The sequence below is a fragment of the Neophocaena asiaeorientalis genome, unplaced genomic scaffold (genome assembly GCF_003031525.2).
Source record: "Neophocaena asiaeorientalis asiaeorientalis breed wild unplaced genomic scaffold, Neophocaena_asiaeorientalis_V1.1 scaffold196, whole genome shotgun sequence".
Classification (NCBI taxonomy): Eukaryota; Metazoa; Chordata; class Mammalia; order Artiodactyla; family Phocoenidae; genus Neophocaena; species Neophocaena asiaeorientalis.
In genome coordinates this window covers 2825905-2843382 of record NW_020173929.1, presented here as the reverse complement: position 1 = coordinate 2843382, position 17478 = coordinate 2825905, and the positions used below count along the sequence as shown (strand labels likewise).

At 48.3% G+C, this 17478-nt stretch overlaps 1 protein-coding gene across 5 annotated transcripts in view; it reads left to right on the top strand.

The window, feature by feature from the left end:
* ELF5 (E74 like ETS transcription factor 5) overlaps window positions 1-16128 on the top strand; it is a 29762-nt gene extending 13634 nt beyond the window's left edge. For 4 of the 5 annotated variants that reach the window (XM_024752629.1, XM_024752626.1, XM_024752628.1 and 1 more), the window contains 5 exons: window positions 3291-3524; window positions 6988-7038; window positions 12227-12295; window positions 14141-14336; window positions 14737-16128. In XM_024752629.1, coding sequence (XP_024608397.1) covers window positions 3291-3524; window positions 6988-7038; window positions 12227-12295; window positions 14141-14336; window positions 14737-14833 — 647 coding nt within the window. In that variant the 3' untranslated portion in view covers window positions 14834-16128. The remainder of the gene's footprint in view (window positions 1-3290; window positions 3525-6987; window positions 7039-12226; window positions 12296-14140; window positions 14337-14736) is intronic. The other variant, XM_024752630.1, reaches the window with a different exon arrangement.
* Window positions 16129-17478: the final 1350 nt, after the last annotated feature.

Sequence of the window (17478 nt, the reverse complement as noted above, 5' to 3'; positions counted from 1 at the left end):
CAGTCCCCTGGCTGGTCATTTCACCTCCGGAACACCCACAGGGGGCTAGGCGGGCTCCGCCCTGCTGACTCCGGGTGAAGAGGCAGAGCTGGCCACGCCCCTGTGGGACAGCAAGTCTTCCTGACAGGGGCAGTGAGCTGGGTCTTGAGGACGAGCAGCAATTACTTAGAGGACAGGAGGGGACCGCACCCTAGGTGACCAGAGGCGCCTGTGCAAAGACGCCAAGAGGCTTCCCTCTATGCTGGCGCTTCGCCCTCCACCTGGCCGAGAACAGCTACTTTGCTCGCGCTCGGGACGGACTCCGCTGGCGGGGAGAGCCTGCCGTGCTTTGCCCTGGCTCTGGTCTCCCCGTGGGGCGGGCCCGAGCCGCACACGAAGCCTGCTCTGCGGGGAAGCTGCCGAGGAGAGAGAGAGAGCCGAGAGGACGGACGCTGCGCTAGTGACACCTTCCCAGGGTCAGTGACACTTCTCCGAATCCCTTAGGCCCTCGCTGGCCTCCAGAAACAACATGGCCGTGGCCGTCTCCCAGGGGCAAAGAAAATGACTTGGGGGTGGAAGAGAGAGGGGAGGGGCTCGGAGACTTGGCGCACGCTCTCCATGGAAAGAAATGAAGTGTGCCCTGCAAGGGCAGCACCCCGATAGGCATCTCCGGCGGGGCTCAGCTTGGGACCCAGGGAGGAAGAATTTCAAGGCTCATAAACATCTCTCGTGGGAATACCAGGGAAGTGGAGGCCCTGGGTTTACTCCAGCCAGAATTCGGCACGTGAAAGCACAGGCCAGAAGGGGGAAGGGCCGCCAGGCTGATGGGGGCCCCTTCTCATCCAGCAGGTAGAGGCCACAACATCAGCCTCCACCACCCTGGCCGGACATCAACTCTTTGACTCACACACATATAGAATTCTGATTAAAACCCTAAATTTAAACAAACCTGAGATCTGGGACCTGGGACCCTTTGCGTCAGTGCTGGCACCTGGACAAACGAGTCCTCCAACAACAAAATACCAACGAAAGACATTATGAGGGACTAAAAATAACTGCAGGGACGTGCAGTTGGGGCAAACGATGAACAATAAGATACAAAAAGGCCAAAATCCAACTGTCATTTCTGAGGCGCCAAAGCAAAAGCAGGGTCCTGTGCGGGATGCCTGCGCTCAGCTCCACCAAGGGGGTGGCTAGGCCGCCCCTCCCGCCTGACCCACCAATTCGCCCCACCCTCCCCCCGTTTAAGGGACCAGCTTGACCCTCCTCGGGGATCAAGCAAGGGCACGTGTTTCTTGTTCTCACTCCCTCGTGCTGCAGCACGAGTCCCAAGAAAGCCTTGCCTGAATTCCTCGTCTGGCCTCTTATCAAATTCTATTGAGTCTACAGCAAACCTAGTGTTCAAGTTTGACCTCAGTCCACTTCACGGTGGGAAAAGAGATTCCTGGAAGGCCTCTACGTTTTAGGGGGAAATCCGAGGAAGTAGAGCTGATGTAGATCAGGGCATATAGCAGCCTGGCCAATACACAGGGGGTGCTTAGGGGCAGAGAAGCCATCTCCCGCCTGGGATTAGAAGCGCCACAGTTCCTTTGGGGACAGGGGCAGCCAATGCAGCATTTAAAGGGGGAATCATAACAGCCTCGCTGCCGTGCGCTGTGGGGTGTAACTCGTGAGGGACACTTTCTGTCATCCACACAGCATGAGCCAGTCACCCCTGCCTGCCTCTGCTCCCTGCCTTTCTCCTCAGCCCTTCTCCTTCTCTCTGGCTCTGTGTCTGCCTCCACTGTCTGATCTCTTCTCTCTGCTGACCTCTGAGGACCAGCATGATGGAACGGAAAGAGTAATGGCTTTCAAGTTCAGACTGGGGTTCACATCCCACCTCTACCCCACACAGGCTGTGGGATCTTGGGCAAGACCTCCATGACCTTCAGTCTCCTCATCTGTGACCTCCTGGGGGACAGGGACCAAACCTCCCATTCATCATGAATTCTCAGATCAAAATTTGTAGCTTCACAAATAGAAGGTATTCAGTGGTAATCTTCTAGACCCTGTTCTAAGTACCCTAAATACTTTCACATGTATTAAACTCATTTAATCCACAGACCAACCCTATGATGTAGGTGCTATCATTGTACCCATTTTACTGATGAGGAAACTGAAGCTTTTTGAATGAATGAATGAGCACAATGGCAATGGCAAGAACTGTTTATGTCAAAGTACCTGACCAAGGACCTGGTACCTCACATCTTCCATAGCAGATCTGCCACCCTTTTGGTTTCTCCTGGCATTGGGACAGTCTGTTGAGCACCCATCTCTGCCCCTGGGTTAGGCACAGCCTCCTCTTAGCCTCTCAGACAGGATGGCACACACCTCTGTCTGGGGCGTAGGGGCCTTCACTGAAGGAGTGAAGGGAGTCTGCCCTCTGGATAGAAATTCCTCAAAACAGCACCAAAAACACAAGAACAACAATACAACCAACGCTTCCACCTCCCCCTTCCCCTGGAGGAGCGTGCTCTGGTCATCCAAGGTCTGCCAGATGCTTGGGCAACATTTCAGCAGCCCAAGGCCCTCAGCACAAGATGGCCAGGGGCAGCACACAAACCTATAGCCAGTGCTGGTCAGCTTTCCATAACAGCAGAGGGAATCAGATCAGCATCGGATGGTGCCTGGCACACCACAGGCATTTATTTTGGTTGACCAAAAATTTCGTTGAGGTTTTTCTGTAAGATGGTGTGGAAAAACCCGAATGAACTCTTTGGCCAATCCGATAATAAGTATTGAATTGATTGATAACTTTCTATGCACCATATAGTTTATAGGCGTTAACCACAAACTCCAGAACAGCCCTGTGAGTGGAGCATATTATCCCCATTTTACAGATGAGGAAACTGAGGCTTAAATGTCTACGGATCTTGTCCAAGTAGAAAGCAGCAGAACCAGGATTTGAACCCAGGCCTGTCAGACTCAAAGGCTATGCTCTTGATGTCCTGTTGTCTGAAACCAAATACCTGAAGGGACTTTTTCTTTCCTTCTCCCCTAGTTCCCCCCTTTCAAGGAGCTCCCTAGCCAGGACCAGGTCTCTTGCCCCGTCATTCCCTCTTCTGCCAGTAAGGCCACTCGTAGGATCCAGTCCCCTCTGGTTTTCGCTTCGGGACAGAAGGTGACCAGGACTCCAGCAGAACAACCCAGGGCTGGAGGCCCCTTCAACTCATGGGACAGAGGATGAGGATGTTAGTAAAACTAGAGCCTCCTTTGAGGGACTTCTAATCCTCCCCTGGCTGTCATCCCTCACTTGTCTCTTCCTGGTGCAGCCTGTGACTCCTACTGGCCGTCTGTCCACCCTGAGTACTGGACGAAGCGCCACGTCTGGGAATGGCTCCAGTTCTGCTGCGACCAGTATAAGCTGGATGCCAACAGCATCTCCTTCTGCCACTTCAACATCAGCGGCCTGCAGCTGTGCAGTATGACACAGGAGGAGTTCATCGAGGCAGCTGGTGTCTGCGGGGAGTACCTGTACTTTATCCTCCAGAGCATGCGCTCACAAGGTCAGTGCCAAGAGGGCTGGGCTTTGAGGATAGGGACCCGGTGTTGGGACCAAATGACCTCTGAGGTCCTTCCCTACCATGGCGAAATTTTATTAGCTGCAACTCTCTGTTAAACCAAATCCCCTGCTAACCAGACCTTTCTGTACCCAGAAGCTCTAGCATGCTAGAATCAGAGATTGGAGGTAAAATGGACTGAGTTACAAGGAAGCAAGCTGAGTACAATTTTTTAAAAAAAGAAGAAGAAAGAAAGAAAAAGAAAAACTAAAACACGTTCAAGGACCGCCCAGGAACCAGGCTGATACGACAAACTATTATGTTCATAAAGATTGTTAACCATAAAGGGTGGACAAAAAGAGGAGGCTTCTGCTTGACATTTTATTAAGCAGAAGGAGAAGAAAATTAACTAGACCCTTTCCCTTCCCTGTTTCCAGAGGAGTCCGACTAATTGCCGTTTCCTTTTATCACATTCCTAATGGTCAAGGATCGAATGGCCGCAAGGTGGCCCCAGTAGCATTATTTAACAGCAACATGCCCTGCAAGAGTAGAATGTTGCTGGACAGGTTTTTTAAACCCGGAAGCATTTTTTGAGAACATACAATTCTGTATCCCCATATCACAGAGAAAGGAACTGAGGTCCTGAATGGTTAAGTGACTTCTCCAAGGTCAACAGGGCTGATTCATGGAAAGTCAGTACAAAGCAAGGACTGTGAGATCAGAAAGACCTTTGCTCCAACCCTGGCTCTCACACTTCGGAGCCGCAGGACCTCTGGCAAATGGCTTAACCTCTCTGAATTTCCACTGTCTCGCCTCTGTGGTGGGGTTATGATACACACCTCCCCGGGCTTCTTGACAGGATTCAGTGAAACATTATCTGGCACAGCAAATAAGGACGCAAATACAATGAATGGCAACTGTTTTTGTCATCATGAATAAAACCAAGAGGCAGAAATTTAAAAAAAATAAACACATCTCAGCTGAATTTTAAGTAAGACCTTTCTAAAAGTTAGCACCTTCTTTTAAAAAGGCAGCTTCAGGGGACTTGCCTAGTGGTCCAGTGGTTAAAACTTCGCCTTCCAATGCAGGGGTATGGGTTCGATCCCTGGTCGGGGAGCTAGGATCCCACGTGCCTCGCAGCCAAAAAACCAAAACATAAAACAGAGGCATTATTGTAACAAATTCAATAAAAGCTTTTAAAAAATGGTCCCCATCAAAAAAAATCTTTAATTAATTAATTAATTAAAAGGCGGCTTCAAAAGATACCTAAGGTAGGAAGCTCCCCGTCACTGGAGATAAGCAAGCAATCTAATAGCCCCCTGCTTGATGGTGGTGCCGTGGCAGGGATTCCTATTTGGGCGGAAACCCACAGAGTACCTTCCAGCTCTATGATTCTTTGCCCTCCCCTTGACCTCCCCCATCACAGGTGCCTGAGAGCAGGAAAGCTAAGGATGGGGGCTCTCAGGCACTGCTTGGTTTCTGCCCTGGGAGCCATAGCCCCCTGGGGTGAGGAAGGGACAAACAGACCTGCTGTCCACTGTTATCCAGTCTCTGCTTGATTATCGCCAGTGACAGTGACCTGCCAGGAGCAGTGGCCTCCACTCAGCAGGCCTTCCCTGAAAGGAGGCAAGTCTGAGCAAATCACAGAGGCTCAGGGAGGAGCTGGGGGCTCCATTCAGAACCATCCCAAGGGGACAGCCTTGCACGAGAACCCCAGGGCCACAGAGATGAGTATTCCAACCTGAGAAAAGATTCAGCTTGGTACCGCCAGCCTCGGCAGAACGTCAAGTCAATCACGTTTGGTCTTCAGGCCCAGCAGTCCCTGTGCTGGGATCTCCCACCTCGGGCGCTTCCATTCCTGGCAACTGTTACATCAAAAAATACCTATCCCTGGTCCCATGACCTCAAAGTCTGTGCAGAACAAATAAGCTAAAATCCAACTGTTTTTTTAAGCAGGCCACAAGTTGCCTCTTCTTATTCTAAGGAATCCCTGGAGTCACAAAGCTACCTCCAATGGTGGACTTTCAGGGACTCTATGGGCCAGGGCAGTTATCCTGTTGATCGGTAAGATGATCTACTCCATCAACCTGCTCTGTCCTCAAATTCCTCCTTTAATGTTCCTCAGGCGAGAATGTATACAGTGATTGAAATACATGTATTGTGACCAAAGTTTCCAGTGTCCCAATTTGGCCAGGACACGGTGTCTTCAACCATTATCCTGTCTTTCATTCTCAAAAGTGTCCCTGTTTGGACAATAAATTGTATGTTAACTAGTTATTACCCAGTTTAGGCCTTATATTACCCCATAGATGAGGGCTCTGGAAGAATATGACACAGAACAAGTTTTAGCAGGGAGAGGAGTTAAAGGGGGCTCTAGGCCCAGCATGCTGTCTGGCTCAGCAGGTGTTGCAATAGGATTGAAGGGCCCTGAAGCACGAGGACCCTGGTCGCTGGAAGGCGAAGTCGGCCGGAGAGGTGCAGGGCAGAGGGCAGACTCTCCCAGCACAGGAGAGGAAGATCCCCTGTCACCCCCTCCTGTTCTCGGGAAGAGGGAAGAGAGTGCGTGGCTGACCAGAACCAATCATTCCTAGAACCAATGGCTCTAGGAATCAAGTCACAACTCTGCCCTGTTCCTGTCTTCTCAGTAAATGGAAACTAGTCCTCACATTGGACACCAAGTTAGAAAGCAGGTGTCGTTTGGCCTGTGCTGCTACGTGAAAATGTGATCTGAAACTCTTGATTCGCCCCACTCTTCAGAGACCACCAAGGCCCCGACCGTCTCCAGACTCCTTTAAATCCTCATGTCGGGTTCTGCATTTCTTGCAGCCTCCCGTGTCCATTTTTCTCTTTGACCCGCATGTAACAGGCGTTCAAATCCCCAAGGGATTAGAGATCACATCCCAGATGATAGATTCCGAGAGCCAACAGGGAGGGCAAGGGTGTTTCTGTCACATGTTGCCAGTAAGGAACACGAGCCCAGAGACAGGGTGACTGGGCAAGTCTACACAGGGGTCAGTGATTCGGCCCAGCTCAGAGCCCAGGCCTCCTGATCCCAAGCCAGAACTCACTCTCAGTGCCCACTCAGAAAAGCCTAGAAGCTGCTGGGATGCGTGGCCCAGGGTTCTCTCCAGGTGGCCTTTAAAAACAAGGAGATTGAGGAATTTCTCGGTGGTCCAGTAGTTAGGACCCGGTGCTTTCACTGTCGGGGCCTGGTTCGGTCCCTGATCAGGGAACTAAGATCCCACAAGGCTCGCAGGGCAGCCAAAAAAAAAACAAGGAGATTACATCTCTCAGGGGTGGCTTCAGGGTGGCCCTATAAAGGCCAGGTGGTCTCCAAGTTTCCTTCTGAAATAAAAGTACCCTGCAAAGGGCACAGTGGCTCCCCTTCTCCCCAGTACCTCCCCTCGTGACCTGGCTGGGGAAAGCAGGATTGTATGCCATGGTTTGCGGATTTCTTTTTCTTTCCCAGGTTACTCCTTTTTTAATGACCCTGAAGAGACCAAGGCCACCATCAAAGACTGTAAGTAACTGAGGTCAAGCTGCCCGAGGCCGTGTTGAGGCTATTGTTGGGCACATGGGCTTGAATGATCCTCTTGTGGGACCACACTCAACGTCTGATGACCTGAAACAGTAAAGGCTAGAAGGAGATGGCAGGAGAAACACGGTGGACAGAGCAAGTCTGTGGCTTCCTTAACCTCCCCCAGGCTCAGTTTCCTTGTCTATAAAATGGTGAGACACCTGCTGGGTTGTGAGGAGTCCAGGTAACAGTACCTACAAAGCGCCTGGCCTGTGCCAGCAGCATAGATGCTCCAAATACTGGTACCCTTTAGCAATAATAATCATAATTACTAACCATTAGAGGCCTTGTGGTTGATAACGTCTACAAAGAATCTGAGCTCACTAAGCAGGTCACGTTTATAATTATAAGGTAATGGAGGATCTCAGATGGCCTTGTTGATTCTGAAAATTAACACTCACGGTTTCACTTCTGCAGATGGAGAAGGTTGAAGAAAGGGAACTTTGGAGCTTTCATTTTTTAAAGATGATGATGATTGCTCTTAGTTACTGAGACCCACGCCAAGGTCCTGGCTCAGGGGCCTGGCCAACTAGGACAAAGTAGCATCCTGGGCTTTAAGCAGTGTTCCCATTCATCTTAAATAGCTATAAGATTAATAGCTACTGTTAGTGTTTGTGAAGCCCTTACTATGTGCCCAGCGCGGTGCCAGGCCAAGTATTCTACCTACATTAACTTATTTAATCCTTATGATAACTTTGCTAGATAGTAATGTTATCCCCATTTGTATCTGAGGAAACTGGAGGTGCTGTAACTCACAAGTTACAAGTTATAAGTCAATGCCGAGCAGAGATTCCAACTCATCTTCTCAAAGTCTATGCTCTTATGTCCTGTGTCCTTCACCACATGCCCACAGGTGCACACACACATGCATGCATGCTCCAAGACCCTACTGTTCACTCTGCTGTCCACTCAGTTGAGACCTAAGACTCAGGACTCCTCTGGGTCTGGGCCCAGCTCCACAATGGTTCAGAGAACAGATTTTCAACTTAGTACCTGCTGAAGGGGCCCAGGCCCGACAAGCTAGGAAACTGTCAGAACTGGCCCAAGTGAAGTACCCCAGCCCCTCTGCACTTGATGTCTCCTGTCCACACCCTCCCCACCTCCACCGCAGAAGCGCCACAGGACAAAGCCTACGGGCTGGCTTTGCTGCTGGGCATCTCCGGCTCCTGGGAGGCTCTGTGGCTGGACTGCTAGCATCACGGGGACGTGCGTGTCATGAGCTCGATTGAGAAACTGCCACGCCAGCCTCCACCCAGCTTCTGGAGGACAGCGGGCCAGGATTTCAATCAATGACTGAGAACATATCCTTTGGCCACATTTTAACAGTCTCCAGTTTCAAGGCAACCAAACCTCTCCAAATCCCACAGACAGCAGAGAGCCCGGGCCATGTCCCCACTCGCCCTGCGGCAGGCACAGCCCAGCTGCAGGGGCACATTGAAAATGAAGATCGTTGTGAGACAGGGAGCTGCCCCCCCAGAACACTGTGGAACTCCGGAGAGAAGTTTGGGGCGGGGTTCAGGGTACTGCTGCTGCCACCACCTCAGACTGACCTTGGGGACGTTTGGATCTGGGAAGCTGCCTCAACGTGGCCACGCACTGACGGCTTCAGCCCCTGTGCCCCCACTAACACCCTCACCCCACCACCCGCCAAGCAAGACCTCCAGCCGAGCCGAGCCGCGACTACACTCAACGCCACCACTGAGGAGTAGGAACAGATAAAACAGGGTTATTTACCTCTGACAAGACCCACAAGGGGAAACTCCCACCATCCCCACAGCCCTGCCTCGTGCTGACCCATCCTGTGTTCATCTCATCAAGCCAAATCTCTTCCATCCAAAGCACGCGGAGAAAGCATCAAAATTAAAAGGGTGACTTTTCCATTTCTTGCCACTTTGGCATAGAGAAAGCTTGTTGTCTGGTCACCAGTTAATAATTCGCCTGTGTTTGTCTTGATGACTCCATTTGTTGTCTCTCTTCTTAAAAGATTACATTAAAACAGTGGCCAGGTCTTCTCTGCAGGTGAAGCCGCAGAGCGTGACATTGGATCAGATAGGAGGGCAGAACCCTTTCTCGGTCTTGATCAACCGACCGTCAGCCCTGCTCACCTGCTCACCTGCATTCACCTCTCTCTACCTGGAGGCAACCCCACTGTCAGCTGATCTCACCTGAGCATTCACTGTGGCTTGGCCCGTGTGCATGGGCCCGTTTTCCCACGTCAGTACAATTCCAGGCTGTAATGTAGGAAAGGGTGGAGGAGAGGCCGAAGGGACCCCGAGAGTTGAAGTCACGCATTCGTGTCATTGTTTGTTCCAGAGAATCACGCACGGCAGTTATTAGGGCTGAGGGCCCTGATGCCGGACCGTTCACATGCGATCTCAGCTCCGACGTCGGGCAGGCACATGACCTGGATCGTGCTCCCCAGACATCGCCAGGGCTCGCTCCGTTCTGCTCAGCCATCTCCTTGTCCGGGAGCTTTGTCTGTTCGCTCTTATTACCATTGCAGCATCGCTCAGCCCCTCCCACCCCGCTGCATTCCTCTCCATGGCATTTATCAGCAACTGAAATAGGCCGTGTTTGTTCACTGGACATTCCTTCCCACTTGGGTGCAAGTCCCCTGAGAGGAGAGCCTGGGACCTGTTTCGTGACGTCCTTCCCATGCCTGCTACAGAGAGTACACTGTGTCTCAGCACTCGTGAGCCCGTGAGTGAAGGACCTCCAGGGAGACGCCCAGCCACCTGATACCTCTGTCTTCTTGTACGTAAAGTGGGAGAGTAAGAAACGTGCATCCTAAGGGTGGGTGAGATTGGGTGAGCACCTGGCAGTAGCAAACACTCAACAAACTTTAATAATTATTCTTTAAGTATCTATTGAACACCTGCCATGAAAGACATGCTGAAGCAGGAATTGTGAACATCTGCTTTGAAACGGAACTGCTGTGGGTTCAAGTCCTGGCTCCACCTCTCTGGATGAAATTCTTAAACTCTGTGGGCTTCAGTTGCTCCTCAATAAATGGAAATAGCGATTATACCACACAGGGTCGTGGCAGGTATTAAATGAGATGCTGTATGTGAAGCCCTTACAAGCACTTGGCACTTAGTAAGCACTCCTTTAATATCAGCTGTTAGTACACATGAAGAACGGACGAGATGGACCTCTGCAGTAGAGGTAGAAAGGGACCAATGCTGGAACACTGAGGAACACGCAGGCGCTATGGGACAGAGAGGGCTCTAACCCAGAGGGTGAGTTCCGAGAAGACTTCCTGACGAGGTTTTGTGAAAGTGGGGTCAGCTGGGTGGAAGTGGGGAGCGGGAAGCATGTGCAAAGGAAGCAGGAGAAAGTCAAGCCCCATTGGGACCATCTGACCCAAAGGAGGAACGAAGCTGGGGAGCAGCAAGGGATAAGCCTGGAGAACTGGGTGGAGGTCCATGTGTGAAAGGCCTGACTAACGTGGCAGCCTCTGTGCAGGAGACCACAAGGTACCACTGCAGGATGTCACGCCAGGGAGTGACAAGACCCACTGGCACTGAGACAGGCCCCCCCCTGGGCAGTGGTGTGGTACACAGGACACCATTCCCTCCGTGGACAGCATACTTATTCTGTCATTCAGTATTTATAGCATCATGTCCCTACAGCAGGGAAGGTGAGTGCAGCGTGGTGGCCGCTCCACAATACTTACTGAGCACCTACTATATGCCCAGCACTGTGCTAGGTGCTGGGGGATACAGGTGGGAACACAAATCCCTGCCCTCTAGTGGGGAAAGTCAGCCAGTGAGCAAAATAAATAAATATATAATATGCTCCATGGTGATGAATATGACAGCAAAAAATAAAACTAGCACATGGAGTGTTGAGTAGGGTGAGCGTGTGCAATTCCAGCTCAGGCAGTCAGAGAAGGCCTCGCTGAGAAGGTGACTTTGAGCAAAGATGGCGATGAGGGCGTGAGCCCCTGAACATCCAAGGGAAGAGCACTGAGGGCAGAGGGAGCAAGTGCCCCGAGACGGGATGTGCCCGTGGGTTTCAGAAGGACCCGGGAGGCCAGTGTGGCTGGAGCGGGCTGAGCAAGTGATGTGGGGGCAGGGAGGGGTGATCTGGTACCACCTTTTATTTTTTAATCATATACACTTTGCAGCAACGTGAGTGTCTCAGACTTACAGCGTGATTTCTAGTTTAACTCGGCCTTGAGGTCACGCCTTGCTTTCTGCTCTTCATAAGCTCTACTCTCTTTGCTTTTACCTGTGTCCCTTCTCGTGTGTTCTCCACACACTAGCCAGAGGGATCTTCTTAAAAAGTAGACCTTGTTAAAGTCCTAAGTCTTCGCTTTACTCTTTGAATAAAATCCCACGTCCCGGGCTTCCCTGGTGGCGCAGTGGTTGAGAGTCCGCCTGCCAATGCAGGGGACGCGGGTTCGTGCCCCGGTCCGGGAGGATCCCACATGCCGCGGAGCGGCTGGGCCCATGAGCCATGGCCACTGAGCCTGCACGTCCAGAGCCTGTACTCTGCAACGGGAGAGGCCACAGCAGTGAGAGGCCCGCATACCACAAAAAAAAAAAAAAAAAAAAAAAAAAATCCCACATCCTTACCATGTGCCCACGTGACCTGCTGGCAGCCCGGTGCCCCTACCGCCACGCCTGGGCACCCCAGGGGCCTGCCTGGTCGCCACCCTTGGCTTTGCACATGCTGCTCCTTCCCTCTGGGACACCCTCCCACCTCCTGACATCAGCGTGAGTGTCTCCCTTCCAGGAGACTCGCCCTGGCCACCCCATCTACAGCAGGTGTTTTCCTCCGCCTCGTTCTCTATCTAAGGCCTCCTTCCTTCATAACACTTAACTCAATGGCGATTTGTGTTTCACTTGTGTTTTCCTTGCCCAATACTCCTTAACCTCCTGGTGAGCAGGGACCAAGTCTGTGTTGTTCACTTTCTATCTCCAGCTCAGAGCCCGGAACCTGGCACACAGTAGGGCCCCAGTGTTGAATACAAACGCTCCTTAAACTTACTAATTATTCCCAAAGAGCCCAGCACGCTGTCTCCTACCACAAAGGTGTTCAATTAATAGTTGCTCATTTGGTGTGATTTGAGGTCGGAACGTGGCCTCCAGCTTCCTTCCTACAGCTGTAAATCACTCTGTTGCAGACGCTGTTTCCAGTTGCTTGAAGACAAGTGGCATCAAAACTCAAGACTGTCACAGTCATAGTCGAACAAGTAAGTGTAAGAGATGCCACCTGTCATTGGTAATTTCTTAAAACCATTCATGCGACAAAGTAATCTTCTTTAATAAGCTTTGAGACTCAGTGTTTGAGTGAGTCCCGTTATTTCCCAAAGAGCATAGCAGAGAAATTGATGATTACTGTTATAAGTGTTATCAAAATCCAATTTCTTTCTTTTGACTTGGAAATGGTATTAGGAGAATTAAAGTAATGTTCTAACCGTGTTAAATTTCTGAATAATTTCTCCTGGTCTACTGTGAATCCTTCTCACTGAAGTACTCAGGGATGATACTAAAGAAACCCCATGAGTTGGCAATTCTGTTAGCTTTCCCAGAACTAAGATCTACCCAGGACAGGGTCGAGCCTGCTGGGCTTGGTTCTAGCCGTTTAACATGTATTAAATCATAATCCTCTAACCTGTGCTATGAGGTAGGTACTCTTACGTTGACTTAAAAAAAATGCACAACATGGGAGTTGCGAGTTAAGTTTTTGGGGGGCAAAATGAGGACTGCAGCCCGGGAGACAGCGGTTCAGGTAACTCTGAGAAACTGCCCCAAGGAGGCGAAGGGAGGAGCCAGGAGATACAGGAGTTTTGCAGCAAAGAGCAGGTAATCGGAACGTCAGAAGAGTATTGATTTTTGTTTTTTGTTTTTCTAACATCTTCATTGGAGTATAATTGCTTTACAATGGTGTGTTAGTTTCTGCTTTATTACTGGGCATGTCCCCTGAGAAAACCATAATTCAAAAAGAGTCTTGTACCACAATGTTTATTGCAGCTTTGTTTACAATAGCCAGGACATGGAAGCAACCTAAGTGTCCATCAACAGATGAGTGGATAAAGAAGACGCGGCACATACATACAATGGAATATTAGCCATAAAAAGAACGAAATTGAGTTATTTTTAGTGAGGTGGATGGACCTAGTGTCTGTCATAAAGATTATTGTTAATTAAAGACAACCAAATGTCTCAACTTAAGGAATTCAGCGCTTTTCTAGGTATGGGAAGATGCAAGAGTCTGGACTCAGTGAAATCATCCCTTTGATATGCACCTCAGCTACCTGGGGCCAGTATCCTGTATTTTCACATCCTGAGTTTCCTCAGGGCTCACCTTAGGGAGTGGCTGCAGTCTGATGGCCGCTAGATGGCAGGGATCCTTTTCAGCCCTGAGTCGCCTCAGGGCTCACCGGCTTACGTTGGAGGGTTGCAATCATTGATGACTGTGACATCTTTTGTTTATTGATATGGCAGGAAATATTCCACTTGTAAGTATTCCATTCCATTTATAAATATTCCATTTATCACTTACTAACCCATTTTAGAGAGAAGATAACTAGAGAGATTTGGTTACAGAGCTAGAAGAGGTGAATTCAGGACCCAAACCCAGCCAGCCAGGCTCCAGAGCAAGTCTTAACTATGATACAATGGAACAAGAGAAATACCAGTTTTTCATGCAAAACATAATTGTAGGATTAGTCCAGCCAGACAGTTGTAGCTATGGGATCTCAATACAACCACACTGCTTTTCAGAAAGAAGAATGGAAACGTCATTCGACTGTCATTTCATTAATTCCCTAGAATTAGTTGGTAGTTCCATCGAGCAGGGAAAGTTCGTGAGCCAGTGTTGCTGGTCGATGTAAATAGGATGTCTCTGTGTGTGTGTTGTAATTACTTTAGTAGAAGAAGACATTTCACAGCTAGGTATGGTTCCAAGTAGAGCACTCGGTCATCACTTTGGGAAATAACCATGAAGGAGCATTTCTCATGGGTTCATGAGACGTTGTACAACTCTTCAATTTTTCTGTTTTAATTTTTAGCTCACTTTTTTTCCTTCCCTAAAGGCCTCCAGAGCTCTCACCTATGGGAATTTGTGAGAGACCTGCTTCTATCTCCTGAGGAAAACTGTGGCATTCTGGAATGGGAAGATAGGGAACAAGGTATTTTTCGGGTGGTTAAATCAGAAGCCCTGGCAAAGATGTGGGGACAGAGGAAGAGAAATGACAGAATGACGTATGAAAAGTTGAGCAGAGCTCTGAGGTAAGTGAACAGCACGAAATGCCGTGAGCCTTCAGGCAGAGTTATATAAAAAGTGTCATGAGACAACAGTTCAGCTCTTAGGTACAGGTGGGATTAGGGTTTGTAAACTGACACGCCGTCCTTTCCATTCTTGGCAGTGTTCCCCGGGGATCACTCTGAAGCCAGGGTATCAGACACACACACACACACACACACACACACGTTTTGAACCAGATGTGGTGAGGTTCGCTCTTCAAGATGACTGGGAAAGGTTTAAGTGTAAGTTGATAAGAGGGTGTGAAAATACCAGGGTAACCAAAGACCAGCCTGTCACCTGAGAGGAAAGAGGAACATGTTTATGCGCTGTTGTTTTCCCAGGGTATGAACCCTCCTCACGTCCCTCTTCTGCTGTCTTTCACAGGTACTACTATAAAACAGGAATTCTGGAACGGGTCGACCGAAGATTAGTATACAAATTTGGAAAAAACGCACACGGGTGGCAAGAAGACAAGCTATGATCTCCTCCATCATCAAGCTCATTTTATGGATTTCTGTCTCTTAAAACAAATAGATTGCAATAGACCTTGAAAGTTCACTTTTTTAAAAGCCTGCAAACGTGCTGATAAAATTTCTCCACATCTCAGCTTACATTTGGATTCAGAGTTGTCGTTGTCTACTTCGGGGTGATGACAGCAACCCTTAAGAAATTCCTTTTTTTTTTTTTTTTTTTTACCCGAGGGGAGGAGGGATGATCTTTTGTGGTACCCGGATCAAACATCACTTCCCTAATGAAGGGTTGCAGAACCACAATGCCCTGTGCTATTGCTGCTGCTCAGAGAAAAAGGATCCAATTCTGCCATTAGAGGCTCATCCAGTGCTCCCATTCCAAAGGCTCAAAAGTTTTCACATAGTTAACTGTGGCAGCTCACAAAGCAAAAAAGAAGTGATGAGTTTGTAGTTAATATAGTAGGACGGGGTGAGATGTGGGTAAGACAAACATACTGTAGATTTTAAATTGTTAAAGTCGAATTCCATAGAAAAGTTTCTTAATTAGTAAAGGAGCTAAGCCATCAAGCTGGTACATAAGTGGATTTAGCATAGGTTAATAGCGAGTTTCTTAACCAGAACATCTTTTTAGCCACTCAGCAAAACTCCCATGGCCATCCTTCTGCAGTAACACAAAATTAGGCACATTCTTAATTCTGGCTGAGTGTATTCCCCCTCTTCTCCTAGGTGGGAGGCGTCAGATGTGCAAAGAGTCGACAGACGCTTACATCAATTTCCAAATCACCTCTGTTTCTATGATTCAAGTTGTCAACACAATAAAATCGTAATTCATTGATTCTGCCTGTGGGCAAGACGTTACACCTTTATAGAACAGGGAATGTCTTGATGGCTCTGTAATGGCCAATTAAATTATGAGCCTCTTGTTTTGTCTTCCCACCCGATGAGTATGCAAGCTCTAAAATGCATATTTCCTTGACAAAATTAGCGACGTTGGATATACACCAGTGAATGTTCACAAGTTAAAGTATGCACTGACATTTTCTCATCAGTCACTGGTAGGTGAGCCATTAGTGACCTCCAGCTGGATGGACTGCCCCTAGAACTCCTTCCCCAGAGCAGGAAGCCTCATGTGATGAGGCACTGAACGACAATACAGGCCGAGGGCCTCCATCTTAGAGTTTCACGTCAAAAGTAACTTGTTTTTAAAAAATGTGAATGACTGTAAAATAGTCTATTTTTTAGATTCATGTGTTTTCCAGGTGGATACAGTTTGTAAACAATGTGAATAAAATATTTAACATGTTAACACTGTCTCCATATTGTTCAATTTAGCAAGGCCGACTCAGCAAACATTGACAACCTATAAAACCTTTGATGACCCTTCCATTTCCTAGCATTTAGGAGATGGAGATTCCCAGAGAGCCCCAAAATATGCAAGAAATATATGAAGTAATCCTCCCCACAACCTTTCTATCCTAAGACAGAGGCCCCCTCACAAGATGGAAGGCATGGTCCAGTGGGTCCTACAGCTATATTTTTGTTTGGTACACACACAATTTTTTTTTTTTTTTGCTTGTGTTTTGAGCTTTTGTTTTGTTTCTTATTTTGAATTAGTTGCCTTATTTAAAAATCAGGAGATTTACAGACAAATCCAGATTACCAATTTCTTTTTGAAAATCACATCTGGTACCACTAGTTTCTCAGTGCCTGTCGCAGTGATTTCCTGGACCTGAATGCAAGAGCATTTGGTCACCTCTTCATGCTGCCTCAGACGCTGAACTTTGTTCTTGCACTGTTGTGATTGGTTTGAGGGGTTTCTTTGTTTTTTTCTTTTTAATACAATTTTTAAAGGTTACACTCCATTTACAGTCATTACCAACTATTGGCTATATTCCCCATACTGTACAGTACATCCTTGTGGCCTATTTTATACCCAATAGTGTGTGCCTTCCCCTCCCCCATCCCTATCTTGCCCCTCCCCCACCAGCAACCACTAGTTTGTTCTCCATATCTCTGAGTCTGCTTCTTTTTAGTTATATTCACCAGTTGGTTGTGTTTTTTAGATTCCACATATAAGGATAGCATACAGTATTTGTTGTTCTCTGACTTATTTCACTAAGGATAATGACCTCCAAGTCCATCCATGTGACTGCTAATGGCAAAATTTCATTCTCTTTTATGGCTGAGTAATATTCCATTGTATATATGTACCACATATTCTTTAACCATTCGTCTGTCAATGGACACTTAGGTTGCTTCCATATCTTGGCAATTGTAAATAATGCTTCTTTGAACATTGCAGTGCATGTTCTTCCTACTAGCTATCTATTTTACACTTGGTAGTGTATATATCTGCATGCCACTCTCTCACTTCGTCTCAGCTTACCCTTCCCCTTCCCCGTGTCCTCAAGTCCATTCTAGACATCTGCGTCTTTATTCTTGTCCTGCCCTAGGTTCCTCAGAACCTTTTGTTTTTTGTTTTTTTAGATTCCATATATATGTGTTAGCATACAGTATTTTTTCTTTTTCTGACTTACTTCACTCGTATGATAGAATCTAGGTCCATCCACCTCACTACAAATAACTCAATTTCGTTTCTTTATATGGATGAGTAATACTCCATTGTATATATGTGCCACATCTTCTTTATCCATTC